Below are 27,566 nucleotides of genomic sequence, written 5' to 3' on the forward strand. Positions count from 1 at the left end.
CTCTACTTCAAAAACAAAGTCTCTTCTCTTCATTCTGTCTGGGTTGTTCATGTCATTAACAATTACTATGTGTAAAAAATCAAAATAAAACATTATTTTGGGTTGTGGGGGAGAGAAAGGCAGGGTGCACTGAAGGGATATCTTATCTAATTAAGTGTGAGTTTTTGGTTGTGGTCATTTTTTATTAAGATGCCTACAGCCGCGACTACATTAAACTTTTTTTTTTTTTTTAGCAACAGTACAAACTAAATGTAAATTTACCAACATGAGTCTCTGCGGTCATCACAATAGTAGTAGTTGTAGGCCTACTGAGAAGGAGGCACGCCTAATTAGCATGCAAGGTACATGAGCTGCTGAAGTGACCTGACCCAGCTGAGCCCGACAGCTCTGACATTGGAACTGATTCAAATGTTCTGCCTATGCTCACAGTGCTCCCTCAGGGGTACAGAAACACATATTTTCCTGTTTTACCGTTAAAAATGGGCACCATTTCCCTTTAAGGACTTTGATTATGAATGCAATAATGTACGTTAAAATTCTGAAAAATCAACATCAGATGAAAAAAAAACAACTGAAAACTGGATACACAGCATTCTGAGATGACATTTTTCAGTTGGTCCTGACACTAAATTAATTAATTAATTAATTTTGAAAAATGCTGCACTCAGATCACTGACTGTTGCATAAATATGAGAGGAAACACACAGAAAACATTATGACTTTGTATGAAGGATGTGAAAGAAACACACACACACACACACACACACCCACACACCCACACACACACATTTACACAGATGCATACCCGTATAAAAAAAAAGGACCCAGACATTCAAACACACACACCAACAAAGGCATAAAAAAGACTCATGCATGCACACATATATATATATATATATATATATATATATACACACACACACACACACACACACACACACACACACACACACACACACATAACCACACACACACACAGAGCTGGCCTCTATGAGCGATGGCCTGTCGGTCCAGTTTAATCTCAGGCCTGATGATCTAAACTGGTGTTGATTCACGCCCCACTGCTCCTAAATGTGTGTGGAGAGGGGGCATTGAGTTTATGGGTGGGTTGGAGTGTGTGTGTGTGTGTGTGTGTGTGTGTGTCTCAAACTCTCACACACAGACACACACAGGCACACAAACAGCTTCAACCCACAAGGCTGTCTCACTTACCTTCATGTCATCAGCTGTGACAGTGAGATGGCTGACAATCTGGTGCCCTGCCCTTTGAAAAGGGACTGTACTTCCTGCCTCCTTTTATAAATATGACTGTAATACTTCCTCTGGGACTCAAATCCTCTCTCCCACACACACACAGACACACACCAACAGACAAACAAGTGCACAACCCTTTATACACACCCAAACCTGTATACACATCAGGTGGGAAAAAGAAACACATGCCCCCTGTTAGGAAGCTTCCGAATACCTGAAAAAAATGTGGGAAATTCGACCCTGATTTCTCGGGAAATCTGAATTAGGAATTCTGTCATCACCGCTGAGGGAATTATGTATGTTGCGTGTATATTTCAAATCTGTTGAAAAACAATTTTTCCTGCAAGGGACAACAAACGAGGTGAAGTGAAATATCTCTGGTCATGTGTTGGGAATGACATGTTCATTTCAAATAAAATTAAGCATTTTCATCACATTTAAACACTTAAAATGCAACGGCAAAGTAGTTGTTGGATTTTTATCATGTGGATGACATTGCAAAGTTATTTTTTATTTTTATTCAATTCCATTTTATATTATTTTATATTATTTCATTTTTTTGTAAAACATGTAAAGCTCAGCATTTCAGGTGAGGACACATCCCTACCGATTATCTCAACTTGTCCCTTCGACCAGTTTCATATAATTCCACGTGTTCAGTGTATATCAGCCTTACTGCAAAAAATAGCTTGAGGTCACACACATCAAAAAGAAACAGCACAAGTGAAAAATAATAATGTTGATCACTTTGCTGAATACACCTTTGTGAAGTGAGTGAAAAGTTTGGAAGTAGGAGCCTGCAACACAGCAGTGACACACTGTGCAGAGAACAAATACCTGAAAACTGGCACTGTACTTACACTATATTACCAAAAGTATTCGCTCACCTGCCTTTACTCATACTATGAACTGAAGTGCCATCCCATTCCTAACCCATAGAGTTCAATATGATGTCGGTCCACCTTTTGCAGCTATTACAGCTTCAACTCTTCTGGGAAGACTGTCCACAAGGTTGAGGAGAGTGTTCATAGGAATTTTTGACCATTCTTCCAAAAGCGCATTGGTGAGGTCACACACTGATGTTGGTCGAGAAAGCCTGGCTCTCAGTCTCCGCTCTAATTCATCCCAAAGGTGTTCTATCGGGTTCAGGTCAGGACTCTGCGCAGGCCAGTCAAGTTCATCCACACCAGACTCTGTCATCCATGTCTTTATGGACCTTGCTTTGTGCACTGGTGCACAGTCATGTTGGAAGAGGAAGGGGCCCGCTCCAAACTGTTCCCACAAGGTTGGGAGCATGGAATTGTCCAAAATGTTTTGGTATCCTGAAGCATTCAAAGTTCCTTTCACTGGAACTAAGGGGCCAAGCCCAGCTCCTGAAAAACAACCCCACACCATAATTCCTCCTCCACCAAATTTCACAGTCGGCACAATGCAGTCTGAAATGTACCGTTCTCCTGGCAACCTCCAAACCCAGACTCGTCCATCAGATTGCCAGATGGAAAAGCGTGATTCATCACTCCAGAGAATGCGTCTCCACTGCTCTAGAGGCCAGTGGCGGCGTGCTTTACACCATTGCATCCGACGCTTTGCATTGCACTTGGTGATGTGTGGCTTGGCTGCAGCTGCTCGGCCATGGAAACCCATTCCATGAAGCTCTCTGCGTACTGTACTTGGGCTAATCTGAAGGTCACATGAAGTTTGTAGCTCTGTAGCAATTGACTGTGCAGAAAGTCGGCGACCTCTTTGCACTATGCGCTTCAGCATCCGCTGACCCCTCTCCGTCACTTTACGTGGCCTACCACTTCGTGGCTGAGTTGCTGTTGTTCCCAAACGCTTCCATTTTGTTATAATAGAGCTGACAGTTGACTGTGGAATATTTAGGAGCGAGGAAATTTCACGACTGGATTTGTTGCACAGGTGGCATCCTATGACAGTTCCACGCTGGAATTCACTGAGCTCCTGAGAGCGGCCCATTCTTTCACAAATGTCTTGTTTCACAGTCTGCATGCCTGAGTGCTTGATTTTATACACCTGTGGCCAGGCCAAGTGATTAGGACACCTGATTCTGATCATTTGAATGGGTGAGCGAATACTTTTGGTAATATAGTGTATGTTACCATCATAAAAGGCAATATGTTGGGCTGATGTGGCTTTCATCATGTCATGACGTATATATAAACCATTCAAATACACAATAGGTGTGGCTACAGTCAATGTCTGCAGAACATATACAAAACAGGCTGTTCATCTTAACACATTAACAAAATATGGATGAACACAACAATAGAAGTTGAGTATAAGTTAAAGCACCTAAAAATTCTATGTTTCATGCAGCATAAAACAATAAAAATGCACACTACCAACCAGTCAAAATTCACTACCTTTTAGAAATGCAATTCTCCACTTCGGAAAACCAGTGCATGATAAGCTGTCATATAGATGGGAAATGAAAACACTGGAGGCTTCATGCAGCTTAATACAACAAGAGAAGGGAGGACCTTAATTACTAAATTAGTTTTCCCACTCCGCAAAGGGTTAACTCACTTTCATTCCAACTTGTCGAGGAACCAAAATGCATTTCTATTGATCCTTGTTGACTTTGCTGCCTCCACCTGTGCAAATGTGATTAGCTGACAGTCTGAAGCTGCTACAGGAGAGCTAAGCTGAAGAGACAGTGCAGCACCATGGTATAAAGACAAATACGACGGTCATGAAGGTTTAATTGAAAAGTCAGTCATGTGTAAGAAGAGCTGAGAGCCTTGTCTGGCTTTCTGACTTACAACACCACAGAAGTAGGAACTGTAGCACTCTCACACACCAGCTAAACTAAATGTTATTTTGATAGTAGAGTTCACTATTCCAGGCTCCTGGTTCAAAGAATAAACTAAATTAAGTTGTCAGAGTAAAAAATGTGTTGTAGGGTGATATTTCTCCAAGACTGACATTATTTGGCAGCCATTATTCACTATTTAACCAAACAAAAAGATTGCACAGTTTTAAAACCCTGTCTGTGCAATATCGCAGTGTTGGTTTATGGCTGGTTCAAATCAGAATTCGGCCAGTGGTGTGTTGGACTCTTTGTAAGCTGCTCAAGGTGCCTTTGGGCAGGCATGAAAGCAGGCAGAGTCGGCCCAAGTTTTACACATTAATAAAATTGGGCTTGTCAAGTCCACTAGTGTCTCAGCTTTCCATTCATACCCAATTTATGCAGCTACGACACTGTTTAGGCCCCCAGTATGCAGAAATACACCATTTTAGTATATGTGCAAATAACACACCTTTATTGCATGAAAAACACTGCATGATTTTTGTGCCAAACTGCATATCGTGCACAAGGTGGGCATGTTTGCAAGGGGAAGGTCGGTGGGTACCCATAGCACCCAGTTTCATTCAGGTATCTTCAGATAAGAGGTCAAGGGACCCTTTTGAAAATGGCCATACCAGTTGCTATCTTGCCAAAATTTAGCCTACTTTTCAAGCAATACTCACTTCCATTGCCAACAATCTAACATGTCATACTTGGTTAAAATGGATTCCTTAGATCGCCTAGTTTCATATGATATCATCTTCACTCTACATTTACGAGTGAGTCTGCGACAGCCTCTGAAGGAGAGTATACTGGCAGGCCATCAGACTCTTAACAGCGTTCTTGAGGGGCCCTGAGCAGGCACTTAATTTGCTTATGCACTGGGCTGGCCCTGCTAGCGGGGGAGCTGCAATAATCCAATTAAGATCAAACAAACACATGAATAAGTCCTCACGATCAACCTGGAAGAGACAGCTATGAACCTTGGAGACATTGCAGATGTGAAAGTAAACACTTTTGCATGAATTAATAATGTTATTCTCGTGATCATGTTCATGACATAACATCTAGATTCCTCACTTGACTTTTAATTTGATGGGTAGAAAGTCTACGTAAGTAAATCTCAGTTTTGCCTCTGAGACCCAATGCCAAAAGTTTCAGTTTCATCACTTTTGAGTAGAACAACACTCTGTGACATCCAGAAATTAATATCATTGATTTGAAAAGGAGGCCAGCAGATTTGTAGACATCAGGTGACAGTGATAGATAAAGCTGGGTGTCGTCTGCATATTAATGGAACTAGACACTGTGTTCAATAATAATGCTGGAATTGGGGAAAATGTAAAGACTGAAGAGAACCAGGCTGAGAATACCCAAGTGTCTACATAAGCACTGTTGCTATGGGAGGATTGAAAGCCAGACAGTAAAGGTTTTTAAGGATTGTTGTCACAAAAGTAGTACTTTAGCTGCATTGAATTTACTGTCTCTATAATCATGCCAATAAATGGAAAATTTGAGATACGATGGTAATTACTTAGCATGAGAGGGTCAAAAAAAAAAAAAAAAATGACATGACATGAGTTAAATGACATTGCAGAGCTGCACTGTGCTCCTTTCAGTGGTTTTCGATTATCGATGTTTTAGCTTTTACAGTGATCTTGGTGGTTATATAATATCAGAGAGGAAAAAATGCCAGAAGCGGAAAAAGAAAAGTCAGCTGAAGTTTGTTTTCAAGTCCCTTGGTTCCCATTTTATACCACTACAAACAGCATGGAGTGTACAAATGTTGAAATGATTCTCATCATGTTATGTCAAAGGTAACCCTAAAATCTAATTTATATTATTGATCACCATCAGGTCTTTAAAAAATATAGTAGAATAACCCTATTCAGCACAATGATAGGATTTAGGGTCAGCGAATAATGAATCCTATCACAGTTCAATTAATTAAACACGTTTTTCATACGACAGGTACATTCTCCATATGGATTAGGAAGAAAAAATAATTAATGATACCATTAAAAAGAGCAATGCTGTTTTGTTTGTTTGTTTGTTTGTTTGTTTCATTAAATCTTGGTCTGTTCTCCAACATTTATATTCCTGAGTTATCTTATTCTTTTAGCTATACAGCTCTGTCTTGGAGGATCTACATGGTTGTGGCAGACTGTTATTGCTTTATTTACTTATGTACATTTTTTTCTGTGTATGCTCACATTACATCTCATCTGATATGCATACAGCATATAGAAAATAACCTCATTTTTTTGGTTTTTAATTGATTTCCCTACTGCATGAATTATATTACTCATCTATTTTAGCATACCTATTTTTATCTCCTCAGTGTTTGCTCTTTGGCTTCACACCCTGCAACCATACTGTAATTTACATACATTTCATTCATATACTGTAATTCTCCTTAGTATGTTCTAGTTTTGTAATTGTTAGCTGCACTAAATGTGATACCAAGTCATTTGCTCCATTGTTATCTTATATCCTCTCCCTCTCTCTCTCTCTTTGCTGTATCTTATTTGCTGCTGCAACGACCCAGTTTCCCCATGGGGATGATTAAAGTTTCATTTCTCCCAAAAATCGTTTAATGCACAACAGAACAGAAGATCAGACTTTTAACTCTTTGCAGTATACGTCTGATCATCACAGGCTGTCCAAACACGAAAAATAAGTTAAGTCTACGTGGTTTTAGTTCTTTTGCCATTACAATGTGAGAATTGGGACATATGAAGTTAAACATCACAGCTTTGTGTGCAACTAAACCTAGACTAAGACCAGGAACTGGGCAAAGGGCCAGAAGACCAGAGTTCAAAGCCACTTTGTGGTGGGCATTTCCACTGCTGGGTTTTGTGTCTTTAAGCAAGACGCTAAATCCCTGCCAGCTGTATTGTTGCTGCTCTGTGGCTGACTCTGACCTCTGACCTCTCCACAGAAGGGCAAGAGAAAAGAAAATGTGTCTACATGGATCAGTGAAGGCTCACTAATTATTGTGAATGACAGACAGAGCAAAACTCAAAGAAGTTCAAGTTGAACGTTTCCCTGAATGAACCTTTTGGTGCAGTCATTTAGAGTCCAGGCAGAGTAAGAAAACCAGCTGAGCTGAAAGGATGGAAGTCATAACAAAGTGGTTTTTCGAAGGTGAATATGAAATTAGCATGCCTTGACTGTGCAGCCGGGGTCAAAAGCAAATCCAGCCCAAAATCAAGATTAGATAACTGTCTGTCAGGGATGGCCTGGGATTTTGACCCAGACCGTCCTGCTGCACAAGCACACCGTCCAGATTCTGTACAGCCCCAACCATCCAGCTGTCACACACGGCATGAATACACCAGCCCCTAACACCAGCACCTCTCTGCATTACAGCAAAGGTACACTGATGTAAAAGCTTACTGAATAGGATTAGGCCCAGAAGATGCAAATGAACACACAGTTTTCCCCAAATAAGCAACAACACCAACAACAATCGTGAATGGAGACATATTTTCATTCTTAAACTGACAGATTGAGCTCTTAATCCGAGGAATAATAGTATACAAGACATAAACACAAAATAGAAATAGGGCTACATTTTGTTTGTAATGTCAGTATACACTGGTGTAAAATAGACATTTCCACAAATAATAATAAGAATAAGAATAACAACAACAATACTACTACTACTGCTACTACTACTACTACTACTACTACTACTACTAATAATAATAATAATAAAGATTGGGTCAGTAATAACTGATTATGCAATTAAAAAAAATCCTCTACCTGGTACCTTGCTACATTTTTTTCTTTTTTGAAGATGTGTCTTTGTAAGTCTATCATTTGAAGATAAAAGTTGTGATATTGCAGCTAATTCCTATAATTTACAGGACAAAAATAACTTCTCTCTCTCACACTGTTTTCAGGGCATTTTCAGCATCAACATTATACATGGCTAAGTTTTATGGTATATTCTGTATGCAGGGCTTGAGTATACAAAATATTCAGTACTCATGATCTTTACAACTACTAAGTGGCTGGCCAACCTGTGTTGCTTGCTATTTGGTGAGCAGTAGCTGTTAGGTCAACTAACTTTCTCTCATCTGTTGAAATGTCCCATAGGGGAGACTGGGGTAAGATGAGCCATTTTTCATATTTAGGATCACTATATCAAGGCAATCATAGTTTTGTCGCTAACTAATATATCTGCATATATTTCAGGATGTTGTGCATCTCTTCAAACAAACAGAATGAGTGTAAACATAACTGTTTCCATAATATAGCGTGTCCAAAAAAAGTGGTCTCGTGGCACAATTTACCCCGTGTATGGGGTAAGTTGAGCATAGGAGCGGGGTAAGTTGAGCCGTATCCCTACTCACCCTCCACCTTCCTCCCCACCTCCATCCCACCCCTCCCTCACCTTCTCCCTCCCTAAATAACAGTCACTTCTTCACATTCATGTGTATTTTTATTTATTAAACACAATTCAACAGGTACAATAAACAGCTGTTTTAACGTGCCTTAAAGTGCACTTGGGAAGAGAACATTAACAGCTGTGTTTTTGGAAAGAAAACACTAGAACACTAGTTTCTTGCTGACAGTAAGCTCAGTTATGAACATATGAATGTAACACATTTGTGGTGGCCACCATTGGCCACCACATAGCTCCGCCCCTGGCTTTCACTCAGTATTCCACCTGTCGAGGTTGCAGGGGAACACAAATTGCTCAGACCTCCTTGCTGTACCACAACTCTGTAAGGTTTGGGGAGTTTTAGAGATTTAATATTTAACCCTCGTAAAGGCTTAAGTGGACAAAACGGCCTGAGCGTCCGTGAGTCTTTTTTCCGGGGTCCTGTGGCGCGCCCATGCCTCGCCCTCGGCTCTGCAGCAGCAGTTGTGGCCTCCAGCACTCCCCCATGCCCCCGGACCCCCCGGCCTCGGCCCCGAACGCGCCGCAGGACGCAGGAGCCGGTGGCTCAACTTACCCCTACCAGCTCAACTTACCCCTGGCCAAATGGCTCAACTTACCCCAGAGCTACCATTTTGACTTTTTTAGTCCCCACAGCTAAAATGGTGCACTTTTATGCTAGGTTTATGACCTCATGTTGTAGCTCATAGATGCCACAACTGATGTATAAAACAAATTTAAAATGATCTGTTTTGGTCTTAACACAATTCTCATGAAACTGATGATAGACTAAATTTACTTTCAAGAGTAAAAAATGGTTTTTCGGAAATAAATGTCTAACCACTTTACCCATGTGGTTCTTACCTTCACAGACTCCATGAAATGATGCCTTCCTCCTAAACATTTGGTCACATGATCAATATTTTTTACCGTTTCCTAGCAACAGGGGGTGGCTCAACTTACCTTTTGGCTCAACTTACCCCAGTCTCCCCTACACTTCGACTGCACTAACACTTTGGCAGCTTGTGTCCAGAGGGGCGCTGCTGCTGGTCAGCACTGAAAACTCGACCTGTGTATCAGCTGAGGCTGATGCCGTGTGAGCTAATCCTCCTCCATCTCTTCTGCAGGGGCTGATTGTGGCGGCACAGGTAGCCAACAGGTTTCTGCATTTAGTTTAGTTTGGTTTAGTTTCTGCATTAGTTTTTCTGAGCTTTTGCAGTGACTTCTCCAATCAGTCTCAGCCTGATGCGTTTGAGCGAGGAGAGGAGAGGGGCCGCGGCGGCTGCCTGGTGAGCTGTGAATGGGTGGCGATACTCAGATATTGGGCCATTATGACTGAGCCTTGCAGTGCACTCCTTATCTGGAATACTGGGCCTAGTCAAAAAAGTCATTACTATTAGTCGCTAAAAAAAAAAAAAAAAAAAACGGGACTCCAGATGGCCAGTCCACCACTGCTGTCCAGTGTGTCTGTGTGTGTTCAAAGCCTTCACTACATTCATTACCCAACAAATGCCACAGAGTGAATACAGAGCTGAGAGACTGAGTATGTGGAGAGAGAGTTCAAACCAAGGTCAACTACATATTTTTTTATCCTCTCTGCTCCTCTAACGTGTGACAGCCCCCCGTGTGTTTTGTTTGCTGTATCGACCGCCCCTCTTTCCTCTTTTTATGTTCTTTTTGTTCCAAAGCAAGCACCCCGGGAACATGCTTCGTGCACACAGAGATATGCACAAACACACATGCACACACCCCAGGCGAAAAAAGACACCCACACACCAGTGAGAATTTTGGCAGATGCTTTAGATGTTATTTAGTTAGTTATTCATTATTTTGGTCATTCAAATGTTTTTCAAGTCCCAAAGGTATTTCTTTTTAGCTATAAACCACACATACACAAACTAAATGTCTGATTGAACACCCTTCCACACACACATACACAGAGAGAACTGTGTCAGCATAAAGGATCCCCCCACCCCACACACACACACACACACCAACACAAATATACAATGTGTTTGCGCACACATTCTCTCTGCCAATAAGCACACACACACACACACACACACACACACACGCAGATACACAGGGGAGGTTGTCCCACTGTGTGTATGTGTGTGTGTGTGTGTGTGAACTCCATTAAGATGAGTGTGTGTTTATTATTTATCATTGTTTATATCTTTGATAGAGTGCCAGTGGAGATAACAAGACTAAAAATGCTGACTGATAGATATTTAACCTTCATACACGCACATACACACATGAAAGCGGACACACTCAAACACAAACACACACACACACCACATGCTGAGCTTATTGAGCTATACACGTAGGGGGTTGGCTGACTGGTTGTGTGTGTGTGTGTTCCTTATTTATCATTATTTGACATATTGCCACTGGAGATAATAGGACTAAAGTGCTGACTGATTCAGATTTAGGGATCACAGACACAACCAGTCACTATACATTTAGCTAACTCTCTCTCTCTCTCTCTCTCTCTCTCACACACACACACACACACACATACACATGCACATCCTTGCAATTCTGGGATTCTCTTGTCTTCTTCTGTTTGCATTTTGTCTCCATCTTTTGTGTCCTGTAACCTGGTGGAGCCAGTTGATCTCACAAGTTCATTTTCTTTAGATTTGCAAAACCATCTGACCCAGCTCCAACCAATCAGTGTCCTCTGAGGAACTACAGGTGTGGTTTAGGTGATGACAACAGCAATAAGCTGCCCTGCGTTCCAATACCCACACTACCATACGATTTAGTAGGCAAAAAAAAGGAATTAGTGTGTCCCAATACATAGTATGTCAGGTGCAGTATGTCAAGAGTACCAGGATGTTCTACTACACCCGGTCAAATTTCGCAGTATGGATTCCAGCATGCTGCTCTGGCCATTCTGACCCACAATCCTTTCTGCAGCGGACGTTACGTCGCACTGACTGAGCTGCGTGTACAAGCCACGCCCACATATGGACGACAACAAAACACATATCGCACAAAACTCGCTCAGTGACAGCAGAAGCGACAGAAAGACAGAAGATCAGAAATATGACAGACGACAGCGCAGTATGAAACAGCACCGGCATTTTGACAACAAAATTCAAATGTGGACGGTGGCGGAAGAGGGTAGCAAGAGCAAGAGGGTCGGACTTCAGGGAGGACGTATGTAGTGTGTCCCAATCTTATGCATATACTACACTACATACTTTGTAAGGGCAGCTGCAGTACATACTAAGAGTAAAAAGTAGAAGTATGCGATTTGGAACACAGGGCTAGAGTGTTCTGCACCCTCACACATTGTCATATGGTTTGTTTGACTGGATGATGTGGCTCATGATAGACAGATGGCGGCTGGGTGTGCCAGGCGCTACACACTCTTTGCTATGGTGTTGTGGTGATGATGCGCTACACGTCCTAGAGATCGCTTGTCAAACAGTGTGATGTCTTTTGCCTTCGATTTTGTGTTGATGAAGTTCAGTTTCTGACGGTGACATTCTTTTCTTGAGCCATGGTGGCTTTCGTTGCTCATGGTAACAACAGCCACTGTAGTCATGGACAGCCTTAAAGCTCATTCTCTCGCTGTTCAAGTATTCAGAGCGCCCTCTGATGGACACACTGAATGGAAGTCGGTGAGGCTAAACAGCGAATATAGTTTATTGCCATTACAGAATTGCTGGCTTGCTACCATGCTACTAGCTACCCAGCTCTTCTTGTTTAATGTCTCTACAGACTTATAGACTTCTCTGCCTCTCAATTTCTCATTCTGTATGTGTGTTTGTGCGTGCGTGCGTGCGTGCGTGCGTGTGTGTGTGTGTGCGTTTGTTGCGCCTTCGCACACTGACCACTCAAGCGATTAACATCAGGTGTGTCAGCACTCTGAGTCTGATGGATACGTCACATTAACCCCTATTCGCCGTGTGTGTGTGTGTGTGTGTGCACGTGTGGAGGAGAGGAGGACAGAGTATTTCACGCCGGACTCGCCATTATCTGAGGTCAGCACTGTTACTGACAAAGTGAGAAAAATGTGTGCGTGAGAGCGTGTGTGTTAAAGATATGGCATGTGTAGTTGAGACAGAGAGAACAAACAACGCGTGTATGTGTGTTTGGGATAGGCTGAAACAGAGGTGTGTGTGTGTGTGTGTGTGTGTGATTGTGTGATAAACTACACAGAGCAGGTGTGAAAAGCCATAATGACAGTGGCTGGTCTAGACTAGGAGCTGAGTACAGCAGGTTTGAGAGCTCATACTGCCTTCAACAGCACATTTTACCCTCTAACACACAAACATCCCAACACACACACACACACACACACACACACACACACACACACAGAGAGAGAGAGAGAGGGAGAGAGAGGGAGAGAGAGAGAAACAATCTCTGGGACTAATATAAACACCGTTATATTATCTTGAATTCCTTGCAAGTCATTTATTTTAGCTGCATTAGAAGGCATGCCACACTCCCTGAAGCATACAGTAGTAATTTCCAACGATGTATGCTTTATTTAAAATGCATTATTATGGATTTCACATTAACACAGATGATAAGAACATGAGATACTGCATGACTCATTTTAATACACCTTGAGCGCTTATAATACTTTGTAGCGCTTTGCTGTTTTTGCAACGTAGGCTGACTCATCCAACATATCAATTTGCAGCCTGAAAACTTACCATTGCTAGGGGATATTAAGCAGAAGTTTTATCACTAATCTCACTCTTAGGACGCAGTATGGTGCAAGAAATAACTTTAAAGAAAATGAAATAGCTTGTGTGCTAACAATTACAGATGGGTTTACTTGGGAGAGGAAAAATGCTGCACAAGGCAAGGTTTTCATGTTTTGAACGGCTTAAATCACACAGTATGGTTGTGTGACATGGGTTGCATCATTAAAATCAGTTGAACCACCTGCACTGGTTGAATGGCGTCTACAGCAACTAGACAGATCTGAGACGCATGGTGTGCAGAGCAGCCATTTGCTTCCATTCATTTTATGGTATATAATGAGAATACACATTGATTAAATACAAGACATTTAATTAGGTCTTTTAAATTATTAAAGTGTGAACAGTACATCACTTTATTCAACACTGGAGCAACACTGGCGTTTATGGCACTTCCACATGACGTCATTTAACCAAAAATGGCGCTGAGGTGGATGAGGGGAATTTCAACACCGTCATAGTCGCGTCTCAGTTTGTCCTTGTTGCATCTTTTGCTGTTTGCTGTGAAAATGCAATCAACTCTGGCTCAGGACTGACCCCTCCAAAGTGTTTCATGTCACTCAGAAATTTTTGAGATATCTTGCTCACAGACAGACAGACATGGCAATTACATGACCTCCACCACCTCCTTGGCAGGGGTAATGAATAAATACGTGCAAGTAAAGTCCAAACTCTCTCACCACAGTGAGTGTTGCCTCTCTGGTCCACTGGTATAAAGCCTCACAGAGTGAGTGTGCTGTCTGCAGTTTACTGGCTTTACTTTACAGGATTTCTGGGGTGTTGAAGTTCAGTTTACTTACCTATTAATTTATTTTTATTAATTTATTTATTTTATTTCTCACAAAGTTGCCTTTTGCTGCCACTTGAGCCTGCCAACATATGAAGCTGCCAAGTGCAGTTTTAAATGAAACTACCATTTAAAGTCATCATTATTTTTTTATTTATTTATTTTATTTTTTTCTGAAACCGTTTTTTTATGACACAAAAATGATTTCCCACTGAGCCCTTTTGGCCAAACAGTTTAAGTTTAATCACTCTGAAGGATTTTGTCCACCAAAGCCATCATTACTCAGACACAGCCCTAGAATTATTATTTAGTGTCTTGTATTTAGTGTTTTCTATTGTATTTACCAGTGATTAACATGTAAGTGACCTGTAAGAGTCAGTTATTGATAATGACTTTAGGACAATGATTGATAGATAGATAGATAGATAGATAGATAGATAGATAGATACTTTATTCATCCCGAAGGAAATTAACAGTTTTCAACAGTATCCACAGATTATTCACAGCTTTCAACAGTATCCACAGATTATGATACTGGAACATGACATGTTAATGTTGTGCAGTTATTTTACAGAGAAATGTGTTACAGTGTCATTTTTTTGCCCCATTCCCCAATCGCCCACCCCCTCAACCTCCATCCCATTTATTATAAGCCTTCTCAGGAAATTCTAGCTGTCAAGTATTCATAAAACACTTGCATGTATGATTCCTTATCTTAAATCTATAATGTTTGGTGCATCACAACGTGCATAAGCATAAGTTAAGCATGATCAAAAAGCACTACGAGTGCATAAATGTCACTACATAGAGCTATATGACAGTCACAGTGTTACTGAATAGGCATTATTACACATTATCTAACTGGACTAATATCATGTTGATTAGATTACACCAAAATCAATCTAGTCCTTATTGAGGACGGCAGCTTGGAGCCCCCTGGGAGTCCCCAGACCACAGTTTGGGCACTCTGCCGTAATCGACGCATTAGGAGGGCAGTGACCATGAACACAATCTATGAGCACTGACTGCCTGTGTTTTGTTTTGCCTTTATGGCCTGTTCGTGAGCTGGATTTGTTTTTTTTTCCTCTTTTATTCCCTTTGTGTTTGCCCGCCATAACCCTCTTTTATAGTGCCATCACCCCATTTTTAATTAATGTCGGTCATCTTTATTGATTCCCCGATAGTTGTTTTATCGACTTCAAAGCGCTTTGTAACTCCAGTGTGAAACGTGCTATATGAATAAAGTTTTATTTTATGCCTCCACTGATTGGCAGGCCATCAACACTGAAAATAAAAGGCACACTCGCAGTAAAAGTTTAACATCGTCACCTGTGTGTGAGAATAGCAAAATAAATTAAAGACCACCAACAGTTTTATTGTAATTCTTCCCCATGTTTTTTTTGTTTTTTTTTTTGTTTGTTTTTTTTGTTTTTTTTGTTTTTTTAATGAAGGATTTATCAATTAAATATGATGTGGTTAAGGACTGAAATTGTAAAAAAGTTGCTGGACAAAGTTTTACGCCATATTCCTCTTAGTGAATATGCCTCAGTTTATGGACACATACCATACATAACCATTAAGTAATGATGTGATGCCAAGTGTAAATAAAGTTTTAAAAAAATTACATTCAATATTTAAAAGAAACATTTAATACTTTGCAGCTCTTTATGTAGAGAATTTTAGCTGGTCATGTTAATGTACAGTCCCCTGGCTGTGGTGGTTTGGGTGATCATTTCTAGTTCGGTCCCATATCTGTTGCTGTTTGGATTTAATTATGTTTCAAGTCGAGCTTCTAGTGCTAAAAATGTCTTTAATCATACTACAAAGAACCTATTCATTATTCCAAAAGCATCTGTATTCCAGTTTTGAATAATGCCCTTGCTGTGGTAGTGCATCACTGCTAAATGAATAGAGAAAAAAAACAATGTGTTTGTGTGTTGTGTGTGAAATGCCACCTCACACACAAAACTGACTCATTCAGTCGCCCCCACACGGGAAGAAAATACAACACCAAATGTTGTAATTTCATGTTTTACTGCTAATGTCATGTACACGCTAAAAATGACCATGTGGACTACAAGTGAAAATTGCTCAGTCTACATTTTACTTGAATTAAAGTACTGGAGTACTGGCTTTTAGCAATACTTGAGTACAAAAGTACATTATCTTTACTGGTGTCAACACACTGCTGTGTCGTTTTCATGATGCATTAACAGAACCTCATAACTCTCTCAATCCACCTAATGAATGCACTGACTCTTGTAGAACCAAGCACTGTGCTGCACAAAAACCAAACTTCAGCACAGAAATGCAATCAAATCCAACTGAATGAACAAAAAGGAACAACTTTATCATTTTATTCATTTATTTAATTTAAATAACCCGTCCCCAAACGCTCACAAAACAGCATTGCAATGTTCTGATACAGTATGGGCGCAAGTAGAATTAGTCACATTTGGTATTGCTGTAGATGCTGATTCCAGAGGGGGGAAAATGACTAAACACTTCTCTCGATAATGATAGAGGGAATGGCTGCTGGTGCTCTCACAAAACAGTTGCACAATGAGATTCTAATGCATGAACAAAAACCAAGTGGGTAAACGCAAATAATAGAACAGCTAGAACAATCACTTTACTGTAATCCCAGATCATATTTAGTCTCACATCATGACATCTGTATATTGCCCAGCCCGATTTGAGGGTGAATTTAGCCATCTAAAATGTGAGATACTATCTAGTCTCATCACAATATCAAGACGCTGCCCAGTCCTAAGCTGCACCAGCAACACTGCTTTCAGTGAGACAAGCTCAGTAAAACAGAAAAAGACAATAGTTATACCATATCATATAATTACAATATATGTGACACAGTATCTCGTCACATCACAATATTGAAATATTGCCAAGCCTTTTACTGGCCCAGCAGCACTTTCAATGAGGCAAACTTAGCTTTGTACGAACTCACAGCAAAGCAAAGCCTTTGAACCAGGAACAAAAGTATTTTTGCTCATTCTGAGGTAACGGCCACTCACTTTTTAAAGGTGAAAAAAAAAAACTCACCTAATGCACACAATTTGATGGAAATAACTTTCATCTGTACTGTGGACTGTACTGCCCTCCTCCAATGAGGTGCAACATGTTTCAAATGGTGACAGTTGTCAGCCTGATCAAGCTTGTGCTTCATCCATGCAGTGTTGCCAACTTGGTGACTTTCAGCACTAAATCTGGCGACTTTTCCTGGTGTTATTGGAGACTTTTCTGGTATTTTGGAGACTGACATGAAAGCACGTATCGTTCCTCTGCAGTTCCTGTTCTCAGCAAGCAGCGGGTGCACGACATTATTCCTCTGCTACAGCGTCCATTACAATCACGTGCAAATTGCCAATTATGCAAATTAGGCGATGACGTCATTTGGCGACTTCTAGCGACTTTTAGGACAGCCAATAGCTACTTTCCTTACTGAGGAGTTGGCAACACTGCATCCATGGCTTCATCTGGTCCACCTGCTGTTGCCAGTATCACCACCACCATTTCCTCTTTCATGTCAAACCCACATGAGAACGGCTTCAGTGATTGGTTCTTCTCCTGTGAGGAACATACCGTGTGGCCAACTGCGTTTTAGGAGGGAAAAATCAGCAGATGACCTCAAAGCTAATCTTAAAAGTAATGAGTAACAACAGCTAAAGTACAGATACTCAAAAAATGTACTTAAGTACTGTACTCAAGTAAATGTAATTTGTTACTGTCCACCATTGGGTATTCAAGATGGAGACTCTCTGTTTTCATCAGAAGTCTGAGGAAGAGCCCTGTGCTCGAAACATCATGGCAGAAAATAAAAATCCTTTTAAGGGGAGCTATTTGGTGTGCAGATCTATCTGTTCAACTCTGCAAGGCTAAAACGCACACACGTACACAGACACACACACACACACACACACACACACACACGCACACACACACACAGCAGAGTTTAGTCCAGAGCAAGAATTAAGCAGGCTGATTGGTGAGTGACAACTGAAATTGAATTTCTCTGCAGTGAAAGCCCAAAGGACTCAGGAGAGGAGGCACTCAGGAACAAACACACACAAATGCTCACACAGACACACACACACACACACACACACACACACACACACACACACACACATGCAGGCACACATACACACACACACACATCAGCATGAAAAATTGCTGAATAATTGCTGGCATACACACAAACATGTGCTCACACACACACACACACACACACACACACACACACACACACACACACAAACACACGTATACTCGAAGTCCCTCCTCTCCAATTTACTGCTGAAGCTGTCTCTTCAAAAGCAAATTTCTTTTTCCCCTCACACCATAACAATGAAAACCGCATCTGGCAACTCAAAACAAAAGAAAAAGTTTGAAAAGGCCCTCATTATACTTCAGCCTGTTAGACGTGAATTGAATGATGACAATGAAAATGACAGCCATCGAGTCATACCAGAAGCAACTCGCTATACCGGCTTTTGAAATGAGAGATGGCAAAATGCAGGACTGTGTGTGTATGCGTATGTGAGTGAGTGTGATCATTGTTCCTGTTCTCTGCCTTCAGATTAGACTGATTTGAGATTATTCTTTAGCATCACATTAATGGACTGCGGCAGCTTTTTGGGCTTTTAGCCTGTTGATCCACCACATTCACTTCCGTGCCCACCTGTGTTCACTGTTCATGCTTTAGTGTACAGCGTGTTAACCCTTATATGGTATTCGTTTTTTTGTTACACAGGGAGTCCTGCTGGGTCTGGTGGACCCGTTGCATTTTGGGGCTTTTAATTCAACATAATCAAACCTTTTTTTGTTAAAATACTCAGCAGATCTTTACTTCATCCCAATTGCAAGTAATATAAACAATACATATGTTAAATTTCTTCCCTTTACCTTTGTAAAATAACATTTATGAATATAAATAACACTTGTTTTTTTATTAAAATGCAACAAAATAAGAAAATCTATCATAAAACAGGCATAACTAGAAAATAATCAGCAAATGTACAAATGAAGGCAGTTTTTTTCATAACTAGTATTTTATTTGAATTTCATTAGAAATGTAACCTAACATTTACACATAAAATCTGTCTGAACAACACTTTAGCCCAATTGAACACAGCCATTTCATACCAGACTATGCCATACAATAGGTGCAGAGTTTCACTGTGTGTGTATTGCAAGTGTACTTCTTGCACTGGGAGCATGTATAGTGTTTTTCTGTCCATCTTGGGTCCACACACCTCACAGCGCTTCTTTTTGTTACTGGCCACAATCTAGAATAATGAGAAGATAAAGATCTTTACTAACACTCGTCACATTGGCAGCTATGCGGGGCGGTTCATTTCTTGAAAACGAAGACCATTCAATTCTGCCATTTCTTGACATCCATATGTTGTCATTTTGAAGCAGCTCACCAACTGGCCCTGGGGCTGGCTGCTGGCCTGCTGGTCCTGGGGTACGCTTGCGTTTGGGAGGCAGTTGACGGGCTGATCCTGGCCTCTCATGGGCTGGTCCTGGCCTCTCATGGGCTGGGCCTGGGCCTGGTTGCTCGTGGGCTGGGCCTGGGCCTGGTTGCTCGTGGGTCCTGGGCCTGGTTACTCGTGGGTCCTAGGGCTGGTTGCTCATGGGCTGGGCCTGGGCCTGGTTGCTCGTGGGTTGGTCCAGGCTGCTCACATCGTCCTGGTTTGCTGAAGGGCTGGTCCAGAGGCTCTTTTACGCTTCTGAGTTGGCTGATACTCATCCTCCTCTTCAAACTCAGTGTCAGACTCAGAATTTTCAGAATTGTGATCCTCACATTCTGAAACCTCTTCCTCTGCATCATAATCATCACCTTCTCTCTCTTCCAATATCAGTTGTAAGGCAGTCTGAACAGAAAATCGCTTTGCACCACACTGACAGAGCTATCTATAGCGTCAGGTTCCCGAGATTGGTTCCCGCAAGACAGAGGGTGAAATGTGTGGGAATGTGGGTGCAGTTAGTGTTGGGTACTCCAATTTTCTAACAATGTTGCAACCTTGTGCGGGAACAGGTGCACCCACAGTGTGCACCTGTTCCCACACTCTCTCTCTCTCTCTCTCCCACACAATACACACACACGCACACACACACACACACACACACACACACACACACACACACACACACACACACACACACACACACACACACACACAGAGGAGGAAGGGAACATGAGGGTGCACGGGATCTATGATTTACACACTTTCACTAGGTCCGGGTCCAGCGGACCCGAAGACCCTGTATGTAATATAAATGTGGAGAGGGGGTATGCAGGGGGGGTAATTGAATTTTTTTTTCTGATTCATGTTCCTCACAGAAAATGACCCAAGGCCAATAAATATCAGTTTGAAAAAATAATTATTAGTATCATTTTTCTTAAGCTAAAAACTGAAAACGGGTCCCACAGACCCGAATACCTTATAAGGGTTAAACAACTGAAAGAGAGGATAAGCCTTTTAGTAATCTAAAGGGATTTTAGTCTGTGGCCCATGGTCATGACTTCTGAAAGCAAAATCATAATCATCACCATGGCTGGAGTCCATTACCAATCAACAAAAGAAAATGTTCCCGGCATGGAGGTATGAAGACTCTGCAGTGAAAGAAGCAGTGGTGGAAAGAGTACTCCAAATCGCTACTCAAGTAGAAGTACTGGTACTTCTTGTTACTGCTAATATTTAACTTTATTAAAGGAAAACTAAACTGTAAAATGTACTTAAGTAAACGTATAAAGTAGCACGTTTAAGATGTACTTGGAGTAAAAGTTACTGCATTACTTTTCTGAAACGGTAACTCTGTTAGGTGTGATCTTTTTCATGCAGTCAGAAAAGGAGAGAGCACGCTACCAACTAGATTCTTTTAAAGGTGCATTACGCAAAATTGCAGAGGATTGCTTGAAGAGAGGACCCTCTGGACTCAGCTGACAAATGTAGAATAAGTACATAATATGATGGTTAAGTCTACATGGTTTTCATCATCAGGCCATATTTTTTTCACCCTTGCTCCACTTGTTCCACAATCTTTCATTGATCATTTGTTCTCTATAACTGATGTGATTTAAAATGTAGTGAAGTACAATATTCAAGAAAACATGCACTTAAGTAAAAGTAAGACTTAAAAAAAAATACACAAAAAGCTACTCAATTACAGTAACAAGAGCTCTAATTGGTCACTTCCACCTCTGGAAAGAAGTGATGAAATTTTAACACAATCTTGATTACAAAACCTAAGAAAAGTAGGAAATAACCAAAATTATCCTTTTGAATGCCAAAGTGTTGGCATTCATGCCAACACACAAGCTACATGTGGCACAGAGATTTGGTGTCTCAAATGGTTAGTATATGTAGGCTCAGTGATTATAATGCAAATGACTACCAATATGGTCAAAAATAAAACATATTTATTTATCTCATTATATATTTACTTAAGTATTCCAGGCTCCATTCCAAATTATTTTTTTAATCCTCTCTGCTCAATAATTATGTTGGCAGAAGAAAAAAAAAGAGAGCAAAGAGCAAAGAGGCAAAAACCTCATTATTATGGTTGATTGGAGAAAATTCATGGACAAAAGGAAACGGCATATTAATTCTGGGTTAGCTTATGATCAGTGGAGGAAAGTGATGTGAAAAACATTTTGTGCCCGTGTGGGACGCAGTGCACCTCTTCTATAGTATATATATATATTTTATTCATAGTCTCTCAAGACACACATGTGGCTCCTGTAATTTCCAAATCCTTCTGCCCTGTCTACAGTTTTGCATCCTTGAGGCTGACATAGAAAGTGAAAGTGGATATTTGGTCATTTTCCTACATCTGTACCCACTTTCCTCATATCCACATCTGCTTTTCAGTCACAAAAATAAGCCCTACTGGAAACCACTTGTCAAAGACTAGCTAACACTTTCTAGTTGTGATTAGCTGTGGATTAATAGCCTGCATACACTATATGGACAAAAATATTGGGTAACACCTACAGGAGCATTTCTGACATACCATTCTATATCCATAGGCATAAATATGGAGTTGGTCCCTCAGCTAGAACAGCTTCCACTCTGCTGGGAAGGCTTTCTACAAGATTTTGGAGTGTGTCTGTGGGAATTTTTGCCCATTCATCCAGAAGAGCATTTGTGAGGTGAGACACTGATGCTGGACGAGAGGGCCTGGCTCACAATCTCTGTTGTTCATCCCAAAGGTGTTGGATGGGGTTGAGATCAAGGCTCTGTGCGGGCCAGTCAACTTCTTCCACAGCAAACTCACCCAACCATGCCGTTACGGAGCTGCTTTGTGCACTGGGGCTCAGTCATGCTGGAACAGAAAAGGCCCTTCCCCAAACTGTTCCCACAAAGTTGGAAGCAGAGAATTGTCCAAAATGTCTTGGTGAGCTGAAGCATTAAGATTTCCCTTCAGTGGAACTAAGGGGCCGAGGCCAACCCCAGAAAAACAAGCCTATAGTATTATCCTTCCTAAACCAAACTTTACAGTTGGCACAGTGCAGTCAGCCAGGTAATGTTCTCCTGGCATTCACCAAATCTAAACTCATCCATCAGACCACCAGATGGACAAGTGTGACTCGTCACTACACAGAACTCATTTCCACCGCTCCAGAGTCCAGTGGCGGCGTTGTGCTTGGTGATGTAAGGCTTGCATGCGGCTGCTCGGCCATGGAAACTCATGCCATGGAGGTTTGGAGCTCTGCAGTTATTGAGTCAGCAGAGCGTTGACCACTTTTCGCACTATGCACCTCAGCGCTCGATGACCCAGCTGAAACTTTAGGTGGTCTTCCACTTGGTGGCTAGGTTGCTGTGGTTTAAATGCTTCCACTTTGCAATAATACCTCTTACAGCTGATGGTGGAATATGTAGTAGGGAAAAAAAAATCATCAACTGACTTGTTGCAGCGATGGCATCCTATTACATGACTATTACAGCAACACTCTTGAATTCAGTGAGCTCTTTAGAACAAACCACTCTTTCACAAATGAAGACTGCATGACTTGGTGCTTGATTTTATACACCTGTGGCAATGAGACTGAATGAAACACATGAATTCAATGATTACGAGGTGTGGCCCAGTACTTTTGTCCCTATAGCGTACATACAAACTGTGATAGACTGAACTGGGCAGGAGCTTCTTTTCCAGACACTGCACTGAGATTTTAAAAATTGTTGCCTTGTAAATTACAAATTAAATCTTTTCATAGACTTATTCAGCTTCGTCACTGGGGTCCAACCACATATTCTATATGAGTGTGAATGAAACTATTCGTGTAAACAAATCCACATTGCTTACATGTAAAACTGTTAATTAACTTTAGTAAATGTGCTATTCAGACTACTTTGTATGTGTATGACTACAGCATGATGTAAACTCTCTTCTGACCTTTTCTCATTCTCCTTCTCATCTTTGTTTAAGGAGGGTGACAAAGTTCAGTAATTTCTGTAAAGTAAATGACTGTTTTTACTGTGTGAATGTAACCGAACCAATGTGTAAATAGCCTACGACGATGCCACAACTCATCCCCTGATTTGGACCCGAGCAAACAAACCACTGGTGTGAAAACGCCCTGAACTGGAAGAAAGCCAAGGTGACTGTACCTTGATAAGCACTTTTACACTCGCACAAACACAGATCACACTCTAGACTCTCATTCTCTCTCTCCATCTTTCTCTCTCTTTCTGCCAGCCTATCATCCACTCACTTCCACTCCATCAGGCAGTGACACAGACACCTCTCCAAGTCCCTAATGGCCCCCTATGGCAGAGGACAGCAGAGAGAGGCTAAGCGTATATGATGGGACACTCAATTTCAACCACACACACACACACACACACACACACACCTGGTCACCCCTATCACTCTGTCTCCCACCGCAGTTTAGTGATATTGGTTAATCGCAGTATCGGTGCTCTCAACTTTGACACAGAGACTCGGCAGAGCGTCTTCCTCTCTCCTGCAGTTTGACTTGCAGCACTGCTTGGGATCGGAGTGATTGCTGGAAGAAATAGAGGAACATCTGTACGATAGGAACCCCTGTGAAATCCTGTCTGGTTTGCATTTGATGCATTCTTTCTTTCATTGTCCATTCTCTCATATTCAGTTGATTGTTATATTTTGCACGGATATTGCTGCTGGTTCACACATCCTCCTAATGCCAGAACCAGAAGCAGGAAGGCTTTTTTTTTTTTTTTTTTTTCCAAATGTTCATTTATGTATTTCAATGTAGTCCATACAACTCACACATTTGTCAGTGCTACATGTTTATGTAACCCCCATTACCTTTTAATGCAATGTCCCCATCACCCCACAGGGATCATTAAAGATGTGTCTAATCTAATCTAATCTGATCTAACCTAATCTAATCTAATCTATCTCTGACAACGAGCAAAAATGCTCTCCTCATCTTTGTATTCACCCACTATCTGGCAGTCCATCACTGTTTTTCTCATGTCCCTGTTTCTCTCTCTCTCTCTCTCTCTCTCCCCGCTCTCTCTCTAAAATAGCGGTATGTATGAAGTCATTTTTCTTTTTTTCTTTTCCCCCCTTGCTTCGTGCCGACTGCCTTCCCCCAGGCATATTCTTTTGACTGCTTGTTTCCTTTTTTCCTGCCTCTCTTACATTCAGAAGTCGTTTATTTTAACAGAAGGCGCGGCGAGGGAAGGCTTTACCAGGGGTTTGCTGGGGTCACCCGATCCTGCCTCATTTGCATATATACTATCACAGTGCTGTTCGCACAGCCCCAAGGCAGCATGGGATATTGGAGGATATTGGAGACCCCCGTCCCCCTCCTCCCCACTGGGAACACTAAGTTGAAACTCAGAAACACAGAGATGTGAAAAAATCTAGACAGACATACACACGCAAGGCTTTGACCCATCTGCGTTTTTGAAGAGTTTGCCAGTAGCCGATGATCTGTGCCAGTGTTCAGTGTCTTCAAACCACTTTCAAGGCAATCAATAAGCGTTCAGTGTTTCCTCTCGTTAGTGCCACTTTTTTACTATCTATTCAATTTCCCCAAAAGGTCAAGTCCCCACATGGTCAAGTGGGCTTTACTTGCTGCTTTACTTGCTTTAAAAACCAAAAAAAAAGTGTCCTCCACAGGGCTTACAAAACAGGGAGCAAGCTTTGAGCATGAAGCATCACCAGCAAAATTAAGATGTGAGAGATATGCTGCATGAGTAAAAAGCTCTAAATACGAGCAACAGACCATGAAAAAACATGTCAGACAGAGCCAATGAATTTTTAAAAAATGGAGCGTTTCAAAAATGTAGACTGATTCAGTGGATCCGATGCTTGAGGGACTGCATTCCACAGACTCAGAGCAGCCATGGCAAAAGCCCTTTCACCTATTAGTCTTAACCGAGACCTCGAAACCGCCGGAAGCCCCTGATTAGAGGACCTGAGTAACCTGGCAGTACTGTGGGTGGAACAAAGTTCAGAGATATACCCAGGGGCAACAGCCTGCAAAACTATAAAAACAAACAGAAGCTGAGAACTATTGAATTTTTTTTTCTTTTTCATATATATTTCTAGACTTGAGTCTGGCCACAATGTTCTGTACAAAACTCAAGGCAGGAAATAGATGCCCAGCTTGTACCAGAATGCAGTGAATCAGTGAGAGAAATTGTGGATATAGAATTTTATAATGAGTTATCAAAGTAACTTGTGAATGAGTCACACAGGCACATACAGAGATGAAATGAAACACATTTTGTACCAACAGTAAAAATGTCCGGCGTCTTTTTTCTTTCAGTGTCCTGCAGACTTATGTTTTTTTTTTTTTTTTTTTTTTTGCCAGGATGTGAGAGCTTCCGAAACAGCATTTAGATCATCGTGGCAAATAAAAATGACCCACTGAAATCTGGTATAATAACAATATACTGTAGAGAAGAAGCAGAACGAGAAGAGCAACAACAAATGCCGCTAAAAGAAGAAGATCAGCATGGAGCAAACGTTGCAGATTCATGAAATCCAGTCAAAATGTATCATGGCAATCAATTCAAGTCGCCAGCCGACGGAGACAACCAGCACTGATCAAATCTGCAACCAATTAAATCAAGAAAGAAATGAAAGCCCTCAAGCTGGAAGTTGATGACACTGACAGGACAATAGCTGAAGTTTTTTTTTTTTTTTTTTAAAAGGACGATGTCGGTGTGATGTATTGATGTAAGCCCAATCTGCACACACAAGCACACCCTTACACATGTCAGCCTTTCCCGGGGCAAGCGTCAAACTGCTGTTGTTAATTTTATCATCACTCTCACACTGCATTGCATTATGGGCAGCCGTTTTACACCATTGCCTCAGGGATAGCTTGATAGTTTTTTTTTCCCACATAAACTCACATATAAAGACAGCACAGTATAACATCTTGGCATTTTAATTACACACACACACACACACACACTTCTTACCGGAGTGAAATTCATGACTTTGAGGATCCAGATGGTCAGCGCCAGGTTGACAATCATGGTGACAAGGAGGAGGAGGATGAAGAAGTAGAGGCACCTCTTCCTCCAGCCGTAGATTCCCACTGCTGGGTAAACCTGGGCACCGCACACCGACGCCCCCCGCTGGTGGAGCGGGTTGGGCTGGGCCGCAAGGATATACTGCTCCTGGGTCATCTGAAAGGGACAGGAGGACAAAAAGTGGAGGTCAGAGTCTTGTTTTATAATAAGGGGAGACTGGGAACTGAAGTGCTGAAGATGGCAGCTCCGTCAGGCACATGTAAGGTTTTTCTGCAAAACTTTGATATTTACAAAGCGGTGGGCGAGAGCTCACGAGGGGTTACTTCTTGGACTCCAGACGTGCATGTTTCCTCAAAAGCCCCAAATATTTTAGGTTTAATCCGATGGCCCAACCAACATGCTGTCTTTCAGCATCAAAACAAGAAAATACACCCCCACCTGGATTCAAATGTTCACTTTATGCAGAGTGGGAAGAGACGCTGTTAAAAAGCTTTCTCTGACATGTTTATGCTCCCTCTCTGCTTTTTTTGGCTGCACTTTTCTCGATGCGGACAGCGATATGAATAAGTTTCAGAGAGAAGATGAACTTTTAGCGTTTTGGTTATGGTGGAGGGACGGATTTAACGGGCAAAGATAAAGAGGGAAAGCAGGAAGCGAAAAGGAGAGGGAGATAGAGAAGGACCGAGAGAGACTTGAGAGAGAGAACTAGAGAAAAAGAGAGAGCAGGGGTGAGAGGAAGAGAGAAAGATAAAAGTATGAAAAAAAATGAGATTGAAGTGGAGCGGTGAAGTGGAGAGAGATAGCAAGTCCGCTGAGTACTGAGAGATAGAAGGAGAGGGAGAGAGAGAGAGAGGGAGAGAGAGAGAGAGAGAGAGAGAGAGAGAGAGAGAGAGAGAGAGAGAGAGAGAGAGAGAGAGGGCAGATAAGACAGGAGAGGAGGACAGAGTCCATTAGTTGTAGTGTAACAGGAGGAGTCACTGGCGGCAAGAGATATGGACACTGGCTGCAAGGCACTACTATCTGCGTCCATCTCTGTCTCTCTACCTCGATCTCCCTCTGTCCCTCTCTCTCCCATTCACTTCCTATC

At 41.6% G+C, this 27,566-nt stretch overlaps 1 protein-coding gene across 1 annotated transcript in view; it reads right to left on the reverse strand.

The window, feature by feature from the left end:
- Positions 1-27,566, reverse strand: part of sgcz (sarcoglycan zeta) — a 456,953-nt gene that overhangs the window by 189,543 nt on the left and 239,844 nt on the right. Inside the window, exon 2 of the mRNA XM_030057208.1 lies at positions 26,426-26,635. Coding sequence (XP_029913068.1) covers positions 26,426-26,635 — 210 coding nt within the window. The remainder of the gene's footprint in view (positions 1-26,425; positions 26,636-27,566) is intronic.

This window comes from Myripristis murdjan, chromosome 1 (genome assembly GCF_902150065.1).
Source record: "Myripristis murdjan chromosome 1, fMyrMur1.1, whole genome shotgun sequence".
Classification (NCBI taxonomy): domain Eukaryota; kingdom Metazoa; phylum Chordata; class Actinopteri; order Holocentriformes; family Holocentridae; genus Myripristis; species Myripristis murdjan.